Raw genomic sequence first — 14992 nt, 5'->3', positions numbered from 1 at the left:
ACGGCTCAGCAGTCAGTATCACACAGGAGAGGATTAGATACACGGCTCAGCAGTCAGTATCACACAGGAGAGGATTAGATACACGGCTCAGCAGTCAGTATCACACAGGAGAGGATTAGATACACAGCTCAGCAGTCAGTATCACACAGGATGAGATTAGATACACAGCTCAGCAGTCAGTATCACACAGGAGAGGATTAGATACACGGCTCAGCAGTCAGTATCACACAGAATAGGATTAGATACACGGCTCAGCAGTCAGTATCACACAGGATAGGATTAGATACAAGGCTCAGCAGTCAGTATCACATAGGATTAGATACACGGCTCAGCAGTCAGTATCACACAGGATTAGATACACGGCTCAGCAGTCAGTATCACACAGGATTAGATACACGGCTCAGCAGTCAGTATCACACAGGATAGGATTAGATACACGGCTCAGCAGTCAGTATCACACAGGATGAGATTATATACATTGTCTCGGTCCCCGCAGACCCTCCGCTCACCCCGTCTGTACCTACCTCGCAGCATGGCGGCCGGCCGGTGATACCACGGGGTCAGTTTGGATCTTCTCGGTCAGATCCTTCAGAAATACGGATTTCTCCAGAAGTTTATTATCTGGAAAAAAATCATCAGATCAGAGATCATTGAAGCAGAGACCCCCGAATGAGGGCAGGAGACGTCTTGGGGGGGGGGGGGGGGGCTCAGTCCTCCAATCTGACAACCACCTGCAGGGTCCGGAGTATGAGAGCCGATAACTCAAAACAAGAAGTTGGCGAGACCCCCGGGCGAAGTCATAGACTACATCATACCCTCAAGAAAAGCCCCCAATCATACCTACATAATGTAACATAATGAGCGATTCGGGTGACCTCCGGAGCTGCAATCACCCACGGATGCCCCCCCCCCCCCCTGCCAAAATCACAGAAGTTCAAGGACAAAAACAAACATCATCACTGAGCAAAAGTGCAGCGGGGGAGGGGCGGCGTCCATAACACACAGATCACAGTGGGGCAGGATAGAATGCCGCCAAACACCTGTCCACACAGGACGAGGCGACGTCCCCCCGTCACCCTACGGCCGACAATCAGAGTAAGGATGAGATGACCTACTGAGCCCAACACAAGTGGCGCCAACACTAAGGGGAGCGCAGAATTCCTCCTCAACCCGCGGCATCCAGCTCGCCCTGCACCAACATCCAACGCTGGAGTCACATCCAGAGCAGCATTCATAATTCTGCTGATTGTCAATTACACTATAGAGCAACACAGCAAAACGTGCACTGGACAGCAGGGGGCAGCAGAGCAGCACAAGTCACTGCAGCCCGAGAGCATCAAGGAAAGCAGAATAGTGAGTGCAGCTCTGGAGGTGACTGGAGGATAAGACACGATGTAACAGAATAGTGAGTACAGCTCTGGAGGTGACTGGAGAATAAGACACGATGTAATAGAATAGTGAGTGCAGCTCTGGAGGTGAGTGGAGGATAAGACACGATGTAACAGAATAGTGAGTGCAGCTTTGGAGGTGACTGGAGGATAAGACATGATGTAACAGAATAGTGAGTGCAGCTCTGGAGGTGAGTGGAGGATAAGACACGATGTAACAGAATAGTGAGTGCAGCTTTGGAGGTGACTGGAGGATAAGACACGATGTAACAGAATAGTGAGTGCAGCTCTGGAGGATAAGACATGATGTAACAGCAGAATAGTGAGTGCAGCTCTGGAGGTGAGTGGAGGATAAGACATGATGTAACAGCAGAATAGTGAGTGCAGCTCTGGAGGTGAGTGGAGGATAAGACACGATGTAACAGCAGAATAGTGAGTGCAGCTCTGGAGGTGAGTGGAGGATAAGACACGATGTAACAGCAGAATAGTGAGTGCAGCTCTGGAGGTGACGGGAGGATAAGACACGATGTAACAGAATAGTGAGTGCAGCTCTGGAGGTGAGTGGAGGATAAGACATGATGTAACAGCAGAACAGTGAGTGCAGCTCTGGAGGTGAGTGGAGGATAAGACATGATGTAACAGCAGAACAGTGAGTGCAGCTCTGGAGGTGAGTGGAGGATAAGACATGATGTAACAGCAGAATAGTGAGTGCAGCTCTGGAGGTGACTGGAGGATAAGACATGATGTAACAGAATAGTGAGTGCAGCTCTGGAGGTGACGGGAGGATAAGACACGATGTAACAGAATAGTGAGTGCAGCTCTGGAGGTGACTGGAGGATAAGACACTAAGTCACAGCAGAATAGTGACTGCAGCTCTGGAGGTGAGTGGAGCAGGTCTCTCGGACAGATGATGGGAGTCGTTTCCTGTCTTGCAGGTCTGTGTGACATTCCCCATCAGGCCTCCTCCGGGGCTCGCAGTCCCCATTCCTCCTGTCAGGCGGGCGGAGGCCTCATGTTTTGGCCGCTGATGGCTGATAAAAGAGAGCAGGAGATGTCAGCTGGTTAGTGACGGTGACGCAGACCCGTGCGGGCCCCTGGAGGGCTGAGCGCCCCGTGCACCGCAGCTTCCTCTCCCCGGTGCAGAGTCCGGGGGAATCTACTGTGCAGCTCCAGCCCCACACACACGTCACAAGCAGCTGTTGAACTACAACTCCCAGCATGCCCAGAGCTCCCTCCTGCGGTGGAGTGATTGGAGGCATGCTGGGATTTGTAGTCCAGCAGCGGCCATACAGCGCACCGCCGCCGGTACTCACAGGACTGGATGAGCTCCAGGAAGGCGCCGTGCTGGGAGCGGTCCCGGTGCCGCAGCTGCCGGATGATGTGCAGCTTCCAGGCCGCTCTCCCCCCTGCGGCTCCGCACTCCGCACCGTCCTGCATCCCGCTGCGACCGGAGCCACCGCCGGGGGCGGGGCCACACGTCACCAGCTGCGCCCGGCCCCGCCCCGCACGTCACATGACCCGAGAAGCGATACTTGGTATCCCAGAGGCCTTCCGCTCTGTTATCAGCTGATATCTGACAGGAATCAATGGGGGCGGCGCTGAGGGGCCCACACACACCCCGGGGGCCTCACCTTATACTGGCAGGGGCCACACACACCCCGGGGGCCTCACCTTATACTGGCAGGGGCCACACACACCCCGGGGGCCTCACCTTATACTGGCAGGGGCCACACACACCCCGGGGGCCTCACCTTATACTGGCAGGGGCCACACACACCCCGGGGGCCTCACCTTATACTGGCAGGGGCCACACACAGCGTCGGACTGGAACACCTTGGGCCCACCAGAGAAAATCATTCTTGGGGCCCACTATGTAGCTGCATAGAGTTAAATACAAGACCACCTATTATGCGGTAAAACACGCTAATATCCGGGTATAAGGTTGTACATGTCTTAATTATGTAGCAGGAGTTGGGGTAGCCCCCTCATAGAATATAAAGCAGCCCCCTCACATAGTATAATGCAGCCATCTCATAGAATATAATACTGCCCCCCTCATAGGGTATAATACTGCCCCCCTCATAGGGTATAATACTGCCCCCCTCATAGGGTATAATGCACCCCCTCATAGGGAATAATGCACCCCCTCATAGGGTATAATGCTGCCCCCTCATAGGGTATAATGCTGCCCCCTCATAGGGTATAATACTGCCCCCCTCATAGGGAATAATACTGCCCCCCTCATAGGGAATACTGCCCCCCCTCATAGGGTATAATGCTGCCCCCTCATAGGGTATAATACTGCCCCCCTCATAGGGAATAATGCACCCCCTCATAGGGAATAATGCACCCCCTCATAGGGTATAATACTGCCCCCCTCATAGGGAATAATACTGCCCCCCTCATAGGGAATAATGCACCCCCTCATAGGGTATAATGCTGCCTCCTCATAGGGTATAATGCACCCCCTCATAGGGTATAATACTGCCCCCCTCATAGGGAATAATGCACCCCCTCATAGGGTATAATGCTGCCTCCTCATAGGGTATAATACTGCCCCCTCATAGGGAATAATGCACCCCCTCATAGGGTATAATGCTGCCCTCCTCATAGGGTATAATGCTGCCTCCTCATAGGGTATAATGCTGCCTCCTCATAGGGTATAATACTGCCCCCCTCATAGGGAATAATGCTGCCTCCTCATAGGGTATAATGCTGCCTCCTCATAGGGTATAATGCTGCCCCCCTCATAGGGAATAATGCTGCCTCCTCATAGGGTATAATACTGCCCCCTCATAGGGTATAATACTGCCCCCCTCATAGGGAATAATGCACCCCCTCATAGGGTATAATGCTGCCCTCCTCATAGGGTATAATGCTGCCTCCTCATAGGGTATAATACTGCCCCCCTCATAGGGAATAATGCACCCCCTCATAGGGTATAATACTGCCCCCCTCATAGGGAATAATGCTGCCCTCCTCATAGGGTATAATGCTGCCTCCTCATAGGGTATAATGCTGCCTCCTCATAGGGTATAATACTGCCCCCCTCATAGGGAATAATGCTGCCTCCTCATAGGGTATAATGCTGCCTCCTCATAGGGTATAATACTGCCCCCCATAGGGAATAATGCACCCCCTCATAGGGTATAATGCTGCCTCCTCATAGGGTATAATACTGCCCCCCTCATAGGGTATAATACTGCCCCCCTCATAGGGTATAATACTGCCCCCCTCATAGGGTATAATACTGCCCCCCTCATAGGGAATAATGCATCCCCTCATAGGGAATAATGCTGCCCCCTCATAGGGTATAATACTGGCCCCCTCATAGGGTATAATACTGCCCCCCTCATAGGGAATAATGCACCCCCTCATAGGGTATAATGCACCCCCTCATAGGGTATAATGCTGTCTCCTCATAGGGTATAATACTGCCCCCCTCATAGGGAATAATGCTGCCTCCTCATAGGGTATAATACTGCCCCCCTCATAGGGTATAATACTGCCCCCTCATAGGGTATAATGCACCCCCTCATAGGGTATAATGCTGCCTCCTCATAGGGTATAATACTGCCCCCCTCATAGGGAATAATGCACCCCCTCATAGGGTATAATGCTGCCTCCTCATAGGGTATAATACTGCCCCCTCATAGGGTATAATACTGCCCCCCTCATAGGGTATAATACTGCCCCCCTCATAGGGAATAATGCACCCCCTCATAGGGTATAATGCTGCCCTCCTCATAGGGTATAATGCTGCCTCATAGGGTATAATGCTGCCTCCTCATAGGGTATAATACTGCCCCCCTCATAGGGAATAATGCTGCCTCCTCATAGGGTATAATGCTGCCTCCTCATAGGGTATAATACTGCCCCCCTCATAGGGAATAATGCTGCCTCCTCATAGGGTATAATACTGCCCCCTCATAGGGTATAATACTGCCCCCCTCATAGGGTATAATACTGCCCCCCTCATAGGGTATAATGCTGCCCTCCTCATAGGGTATAATGCTGCCTCCTCATAGGGTATAATACTGCCCCCCTCATAGGGAATAATGCACCCCCTCATAGGGTATAATACTGCCCCCCTCATAGGGAATAATGCTGCCCTCCTCATAGGGTATAATGCTGCCTCCTCATAGGGTATAATGCTGCCTCCTCATAGGGTATAATACTGCCCCCCTCATAGGGTATAATGCTGCCTCCTCATAGGGTATAATACTGCCCCCCATAGGGAATAATGCACCCCCTCATAGGGTATAATGCTGCCTCCTCATAGGGTATAATACTGCCCCCTCATAGGGTATAATACTGCCCCCCTCATAGGGTATAATACTGCCCCCCTCATAGGGAATAATGCACCCCCTCATAGGGTATAATGCTGCCTCCTCATAGGGTATAATGCTGCCTCCTCATAGGGTATAATACTGCCCCCCTCATAGGGTATAATGCTATATAGATATAGAGTTAGATAGATATAGATAGAAAGATAGATGTAGAAATAGATAGATATAGAGATAGAAAGTAGATAATGGATAGATCTACACTCACAGGCCACTTTATTAGGTACACCTGTCCAACTGTGTGTTAAGACTTAATTTCTAATCAGCCAATCACATGGCGGCAACTCAGTGCATTTAGGCATGTAGACATGGTCAAGACAATCTCCTGCAGTTCAAACCGAGCATCAGTATGGGGAAGAAAGGTGATTTGAGTGCCTTTGAACGTGGCATGATTGTTGGTGCCAGAAGGGCTGGTCTGAGTATTTCAGAAACTGCTGATCTACTGGGATTTTCACGCACAACCATCTCTAGGGTTTACAGAGAATGGTCCGAAAAAGAAAAAAAATCCAGTGAGCGGCAGTTCTGTGGCCGGAAATGCCTTGTTGATGCCAGAGGTCAGAGGAGAATGGGCATACTGGTTCGAGCTGATAGAAAGGCAACAGTGACTCAAATTGCCACCCGTTACAACCAAGGTAGGCAGAAGAGCATCTCTGAACGCACAGTGCGTCGAACTTTGAGGCAGATGGGCTACAGCAGCAGAAGACCACACTGGGTACCACTCCTCTCAGCTAAGAACAGGAAACTGAGGCTACAATTTGCACAAGCTCATCGAAATTGGACAGTAGAAGATTGGAAAAACGTTGCCTGGTCTGATGAGTCTCGATTTCTGCTGCGACATTCGGATGGTAGGGTCAGAATTTGGCGTAAACAACATGAAAGCATGGATCCATCCTGCCTTGTATGAACGGTTCAGGCTGGTGGTGGTGGTGTCATGGTGTGGGGAATTTTTTCTTGGCACTCTTTGGGCCCCTTGGTACCAATTGAGCATCGTTGCAACGCCACAGCCTACCTGAGTATTGTTGCTGACCATGTCCATCCCTTTATGACCACAATGTACCCAACATCTGATGGCTACTTTCAGCAGGATAATGCGCCATGTCATAAAGCTCGAATCATCTCAGATTGGTTTCTTGAACATGACAATGAGTTCACTGTACTCAAATGGCCTCCTCAGTCACCAGATCTCAATCCAATAGAGCATCTTTGGGATGTGGTGGAACGGGAGATTCGCATCAGGGATGTGCAGCCGACAAATCTGCGCCAACTGTGTGATGCCATCATGTCAATATGGTCCAAAATCTCTGAGGAATGCTTCCAGCACCTTGTTGAATCTCTGCCACGAAGAATTGAGGCAGTTCTGAAGGCAAAGGGGGGTCCAACCCCTTACTAGCATGGTGTACCTAATAAAGTGGCCAGTGAGTGTAGATAGAAAGATTCATAGAGATAGATAGATAGAGATAGATATAAAGATAGATATAGAAAGAAATATAGATAGATAGATCGATAGGTAGATAGATATAGAGATAGATAGAAAATAGATAATGGATAGATAGATAGATATAGAGATAGATGGCTATAGATAGAAAGATATAGGGATAGATATATAGATAGAGATAGATAATAGATAGAGATATACAGATATAATAATAATAATAATAATAATATAGACATATATAGATAGATATAGAGATAAATATATATAGATAGATGGCTATAAATAAAAATAGATATACAGATATATAGAGATAGATAGATATAGAGATAGATAGATATAGAGATAATAGATATAGAGATAGATAGATAGATATAGAGACAGATAGATATAGAAAGATAGATATAGAGATAGATATAGAGATAATAGCTAGATATAGAGATATGTATAGAGATAGATAGATATAGAGTTAGAAAGATAGATATAGAGAGATATAGAGATAGATAGAGATAGCTAGATAGATAGATGGATAGATAGATATAGATAATAGAGATAATAGATAGATATAATAGATAGATATAGAGATAGATATAGAGATAGATGGATAGATCAATAGATAGATAAAGAGCGAGAGATAGAGATAGAGATTGATAGATAATGAGATATAGAGATAGATATAGAGATAGATAGATAGATATAGAGATAATATATAGATAGATAGATATAGAGATAATATATAGATAGCTATAGAGAGAGAGATATAGAGATAGATATAGAGAGAAACAGATATATATATATATAGAGATAGATATAGAGATAGATAGGTAGATAGATATAGAGATAATAGATATAGAGATAGATAGATATAGATAGAGATAGAGAGAGCGGTAGATAGAGAGAGAGATAGATATAGAGATAGATACAGAGATCGATAAATAGATAGAGAGATAGATATAGATAATAGATAGAGATAGATAAAGATAGATAATAAATATAGAGATAACAGATAGATATAGAGATAGAGTAAGATAGAAAGATATAGAGATAGGTAGATATAGATAATAGAGATAGCTAGATAGATAGACATAATAGATAGATATAGAGATAGATAGATATAGATAGAAAGATAGATATAGAGATAGATGTAGAGATAGAAAGATAGAGATAGAGCGATAGAGAGATAGATATAGATAATAGATAGAGATAAATAGATAGATAGAGAAAGATAGATATAGAGATAGATATAGAGATAGAAAGATAGATAGCTATACAGAGAGATAGAGATAAATAGATAGATATAGAGAGAGATAGATATAGATATAATAGATATATATAGAGATAGATATAGAGAGAGATAGATACAGAGAAAAGATATAGAGATAAATAGATAAAGATAGATAGATATATAGATATAGAGATAGAAAGATAGATATAGAGATAGAGCGATAGATAGATATACAGAGAGATAGATATAGAGATAGATAGAGATATATAGATAGATAGCTATAGAGATATAGAGATAGATATAGAGAGAAATAGAGATAGATATAGAGATAGATAGAGATAGATTTATAGATATAGATATAAAGATAGATATAGAGATAGATATAGAGATAGAGCGATAGATAGCGAGAGATATAGATATAGATAGATATAGAGATAGATAACGGATAGATAAATAGATAGATAGGTATAGAGATAGATAGATATAGATATTAGATAGAGATATATACACTCACTGGCCACTTTATTAGGTACACCATGCTAGTAAGGGGTTGGACCCCCTTTTGCCTTCAGAACTGCCTCAATTCTTCGTGGCAGAGATTCAACAAGGTGCTGGAAGCATTCCTCAGAGATTTTGGACCATATTGACATGATGGCATCACACAGTTGGCGCAGATTTGTCGGCTGCACATCCCTGATGCGAATCTCCCGTTCCACCACATCCCAAAGATGCTCTATTGGATTGAGATCTGGTGACTGAGGAGGCCATTTGAGTACAGTAAACTCATTGTCATGTTCAAGAAACCAATCTGAGATGATTCGAGCTTTATGACATGGCGCATTATCCTGCTGAAAGTAGCCATCAGATGTTGGGTACATTGTGGTCATAAAGGGATGGACATGGTCAGCAACAATACTCAGGTAGGCTGTGGCGTTGCAACGATGCTCAATTGGTACCAAGGGGCCCAAAGAGTGCCCAGAAAAAATTCCCCACACCATGACACCACCACCACCAGCCTGAACCGTTGATACAAGGCAGGATGGATCCATGCTTTCATGTTGTTTACGCCAAATTCTGACCCTACCATCCGAATGTCGCAGCAGAAATCGAGACTCATCAGACCAGGCAACGTTTTTCCAATCTTCTACTGTCCAATTTCGATGAGCTTGTGCAAATTGTAGCCTCAGTTTCCTGTTCTTAGCTGAGAGGAGTGGTACCCAGTGTGGTCTTCTGCTGCTGTAGCCCATCTGCCTCAAAGTTCGACGCACTGTGCGTTCAGAGATGCTCTTCTGCCTACCTTGGTTGTAACGGGTGGCAATTTGAGTCACTGTTGCCTTTCTATCAGCTCGAACCAGTCTGCCCATTCTCCTCTGACCTCTGGCATCAACATGGCATTTCCGGCCACAGAACTGCCGCTCACTGGATTTTTTTTCTTTTTCGGACCATTCTCTGTAAACCCTAGAGATGGTTGTGCGTGAAAATCCCAGTAGATCAGCAGTTTCTGAAATTCTCAGACCAGCCCTTCTGGCACCAACAATCATGCCACGTTCAAAGGCACTCAAATCACCTTTCTTCCCCATACTGATGCTCGGTTTGAACTGCAGGAGATTGTCTTGACCATGTCTACATGCCTAAATGCACTGAGTTGCCGCCATGTGATTGGCTGATTAGAAATTAAGTCTTAACACACAGTTGGACAGGTGTACCTAATAAAGTGGCCAGTGAGTGTATAGATAAAGATAGATAGATATAGATGGTAGCTAGATAGATAATAAATATAGAGATAATAGATATAGAGATAGATAGATATAGAGATAGATAGATATAGAGATAGATAGATAGACATAATAGATAGATATAGAGATATATATAGATAGATATAGAGATAGATAGATATAGAGATAGATGTAGAGATAGAAAGATAGATATAAAGATAGAGCGATAGAGATAGATATAGAGATAGATAGATATAGATAATAGATAGAGATAGAAAGATAGATATAAGAGAGATAGAGAGAGAGATATATAGAGAAATAGAGATAGATAGATAGAGAGAGACAGATAGAGAGAGCGAGAGAGATATAAAAAAACAAAACAAACCACAATACTCACCTCTCCTCCTCGCTCCCACGCTGATCCCGGCCTCAGTGTCAGGAGCTGCCCCCTCTGCCAGACACACAGCGGGTGCGCGATGTAGTGACGTCATCGCGCACTGGCTGTGAGCCAGGAGCAGAGAGGACTGAGGGCGGCGCCGGCCCTGATTTACAGCTGTAGTCTGCAGAGCGGCTTACTGGGCTGGGGGCGGGGCCTCTGGGGGTGGAGACCTGAAATGATATGCTTCGCAGTGAATATTCATTTCTCTTTAGCAGCGGGGACAGGGGCTCCTGCCTCCTGACACCCGCTGCTGCTCTGCTGGCAGGGGCCCCCATAGCAGCTGCATGGTGTGCGACACACCACTGGCTGGGGGCCCCTGGAGCAGCGGGGGCCCTAGGCAACTGCTGGCCCTGTATGCCAGCAGGTGCCAGGGCCCACCAGATGCCAGGGCCCACCGGAGAATCCTCCGGTTCCCCGGTGGGCCAGTCCGACGCAGTCCCCCCCCCCCCCCGGGCCTCACCTTATACTGGCAGGGGGCCACACCCCCCCCGGGGGCCTCACCTTATACTGGCAGGGGGCCACACCCCCCCCGGGGCCTCACCTTATACTGGCAGGGGCCACACCCCCCCCCGGGGGCCTCACCTTATACTGGCAGGGGCCACACACACCCCGGGGGCCTCACCTTATACTGGCAGGGGGCCACACCCCCCCCGGGGGCCTCACATTATACTGGCAGGGGGCCACACCCCCCCCCCGGGGGCCTCACCTTATACTGGCAGGGAGCCACACCCCCCCGGGGGCCTCACCTTATACTGGCAGGGGCCACACACACCCCGGGGGCCTCACCTTATACTGGCAGGGGGCCACACCCCCCCCGGGGGCCTCACATTATACTGGCAGGGGGCCACCCCCCCCCCCGGGGGCCTCACCTTATACTGGCAGGGAGCCACACCCCCCCGGGGGCCTCACCTTATACAGGCAGGGGCAACAAACACCCCGGGGCAGAGGCGTATCTAGGCTTTCTGGCACCCGGGGCAAGAATTCGGTTCGGCGCCCCCCCCCCCACCTCAGTACATATGCGACTTGCACACTTAGCCATGTACCCACGAGCCGCTCTCCCTAATGCTCTCAATGTTCAGTAAAAGTCTGAGAGAAGCAGGAAGAGAAGCTCGTTGTCACAAGACCTTAACTATGAAAATCGCATATGAGTGAAGTGTCCGTGTGATGACTACTGGAACCTGCAGAGCTGAATCCTGACATTGCAGCTTCTGAATTCTCACAACGAATGCACTGCACACTTTTAGGATTCTCCCTTGCTGATGTACAGTCATGTCAGCACAAGTATGTGATTTATATACTTCTGGCCACGTTCCGACTAGACGTGCCCGGCCTCGCTCCGTTCATTTTCATTGAGTGAGGCCACACATGTCTACTCAGCATGTGACCATATGTATGTAAATTACCGGCACAAGAGAATCCTGACAGCGTGCAGTGAGCACTGTGAGAATTCAGAAGTCTGCAGTCACATAGAATGACTGCAGACTCAGCACAAACCTGGAGAACCCCTGTAATGTTCCTAACAAATAAAAACATGAGAATTAGTCAGAATCACAAATAACATTTACATCCAGGTACCTTATAGATGACGTCGTCTCTGCAGTCAGTCACCTTTTCTTCTAGACCCCATGATGAGTTTTCTCATCCACATCTCGTCTCTGTAGACTTCCATCTTATCCGGTCTCCTGCAGCAAATCTCCACACGATGCCCTTAAAGATATAAGTGTCATTATAATGCCCCTAAATACAAATAGCTGCAATATACTGTCGCCTCACACTATTCCCCTCCCTCCTCATACTGTATCCTCTAACATCCCACCTGTTCACCATACTGTCTCCTCATATGTTTACCCCGTCACTCTCTATACTGTCTGCTCACACATACCCCTGACTCCCCATACTGTGTCCACTTACATTAACCCATTCGCTCCCCATACTGTCTACACCAATCCCCCATACTGTTTCCTCATACATACTCTTTATTTTGTGTCCTCAAATCTCCCCACACATTAAATCCCCCCCACACATTAAATAATCCCCCATCCCCACTCCAAATCCCCCCACACATTAACCCAATCCCCACTCATTAACCCCCATCAGCACTCCAAATCCCCCCACCCCCACTCCAAATCCCCCCCACACATTAACCCCCAACCCCACTCATTAACGCCCCCACACATTAACCCTCATCCCCATTCATTAACCCCCGCACACATTAACCCAATCCCCACTCCAAATCCCCCCACACATTAAATAACCATCTCCACTCCAAATCCCCCCACACATTAACCCCCATCCATTAACCCCCACACACATTAACCCCCATCCCCACTCATTAACCCCCACACACATTAACCCCCATCCCCATTCATTAACCCCCATCCCCATTCATTAACCACCATCACATTAAATAACCCCCATCTCCACTCCAAATCCCCCCACACTTTAACCCCATGGCATCCCCACTCATTAACCCCACACACATTAACCCCCATCCCCACTCTAAGTACCCCCACACATTAACCGCCATCCCCTCTACAAATCCCCCCCATCTCCACTCATTAACTCCCCCTCATCTCCCATCTTCGGTGGTTCTTCAGCTCCACAGAGGAGCACACTTACCACCAGCGTTCACTCTGGGCGCCGGGGAGTGACGTCAGCAGCGTGATCACATGACCTGATCACGATGCTGACGTCGCTCTGGCCTGGCGGTCACAGCTTCATTTGTACTGGCGTCTGTATAGACGCCAGTACAATTGTTCCCTGGGAGCCGGCACGCGCTCCTTCTCTGCGCCGGCTGTCAGCTTGACAGCTGATACAGAGAACCGCCGACTCTCAGGCCAGGGGGGGCGGCAGAACGCAGCCACCAGGGAGGGACACTGCGGACCGCTGCATTAGGCGGCCCGACTGCGGCCCCCTGCTGGCTGCGCCCGGGTGCCCCCCCCTAGATACGCCGCTGCCCCGGGGGCCACACACACCCCGGGGGCCTCACCTTATACTGGCAGGGGGCCACACACACCCCGGGGGGCCTCACCTTATACTGGAAGGGGGGCCACACACACCCCGGGGGGCCTCACCTTATACTGGCAGGGGGGCCACACACACCCCGGGGGCCTCACCTTATACTGGCAGGGGGCCACACACACCCCGGGGGCCTCACCTTATACTGGCAGGGGGCCACACACACCCCGGGAGCCTCACCTTATACTGGCAGGGGGCCACACAGCATATGCAGGGGGATATCGGGGGGCCACACATACAGTTGTGGCCAAAAGTATTGACACCCCTGCAATTCTGTCAGATAATACTCAGTTTCTTCCTGAAAATGATTGCAAACACAAATTCTTTGGTATTATTATCTTCATTTAATTTGTCTTAAATGAAAAAACACAAAAAGAATTGTCCTAAAGCCAAATTGGATATAATTCCACACCAAACATAAAAAGAGGGTGGACAAAAGTATTGGCACTGTTCGAAAAATCATGTGATGCTTCACTAATTTGTGTAATTAACAGCACCTGTAACTTACCTGTGGCACCTAACAGGTGTTGGCAATAACTAAATCACACTTGCAGCCAGTTGACATAGATTAAAGTTGACTCAACCTCTGTCCTGTGTCCTTGTGTGTACCACATTGAGCATGGAGAAAAGAAAGAAGACCAAAGAACTGTCTGAGGACTTGAGAAACCAAATTGTGAGGAAGCATGAGCAATCTCAAGGCTACAAGTCCATCTCCAAAGACCTGAATGTTCCTGTGTCTACCGTGCACAGTGTCATCAAGAAGTTTAAAGCCCATGGCACTGTGGCTAACCTCCCTAGATGTGGACGGAAAAGAAAAATTGACAAGAGATTTCAACGCAAGATTGTGCGGATGTTGGATAAAGAACCTCGACTAACATCCAAACAAGTTCAAGCTGCCCTGCAGTCCGAGGGTACAACAGTGTCAACCCGTACTATCCGTTGGCGTCTGAATGAAAAGGGACTGTATGGTAGGAGACCCAGGAAGACCCCACTTCTTACCCCGAGACATAAAAAAGCCAGGCTGGAGTTTGCCAAAACTTACCTGAAAAAGCCTAAAACGTTTTGGAAGAATGTTCTCTGGTCAGATGAGACAAAAGTAGAGCTTTTTGGGCAAAGGCATCAACATAGAGTTTACAGGAGAAAAAAGAGGCATTCAAAGAAAAGAACACGGTCCCTACAGTCAAACATGGCAGGGGTTCCCTGATGTTTTGGGGTTGCTTTGCTGCCTCTGGCACTGGACTGCTTGACCGTGTGCATGGCATTATGAAGTCAGAAGACTACCAACAAATTTTGCAGCATAATGTAGGGCCCAGTGTGAGAAAGCTGGGTCTCCCTCAGAGGTCATGCTTCTTCCAGCAGGACAATGACCCAAAACACACTTCAAAAAGCACTAGAAAATGGTTTGAGAGAAAGCACTGGAGACTTCTAA

At 47.9% G+C, this 14992-nt stretch overlaps 1 protein-coding gene across 1 annotated transcript in view; it reads right to left on the bottom strand.

Annotated features, from left to right (window-relative positions):
• Positions 1-2987, bottom strand: part of ATG16L2 (autophagy related 16 like 2) — a 28620-nt gene extending 25633 nt beyond the window's left edge. The window contains exons 1-2 of the mRNA XM_073548494.1: positions 2702-2987; positions 525-621 (exon numbers count right to left, since the gene is read on the bottom strand). Coding sequence (XP_073404595.1) covers positions 525-621; positions 2702-2825 — 221 coding nt within the window. The 5' untranslated portion in view covers positions 2826-2987. The remainder of the gene's footprint in view (positions 1-524; positions 622-2701) is intronic.
• Between the last annotated feature and the right edge of the window lie 12005 nt (positions 2988-14992).

This window comes from Dendrobates tinctorius, unplaced genomic scaffold, assembly GCF_039654945.1.
Source record: "Dendrobates tinctorius isolate UK_male_01 unplaced genomic scaffold, ASM3965494v1 ptg000157l, whole genome shotgun sequence".
Taxonomy (NCBI): Eukaryota; Metazoa; Chordata; class Amphibia; order Anura; family Dendrobatidae; genus Dendrobates; species Dendrobates tinctorius.
This window is presented reverse-complemented; position numbering and strand designations above follow the sequence as displayed.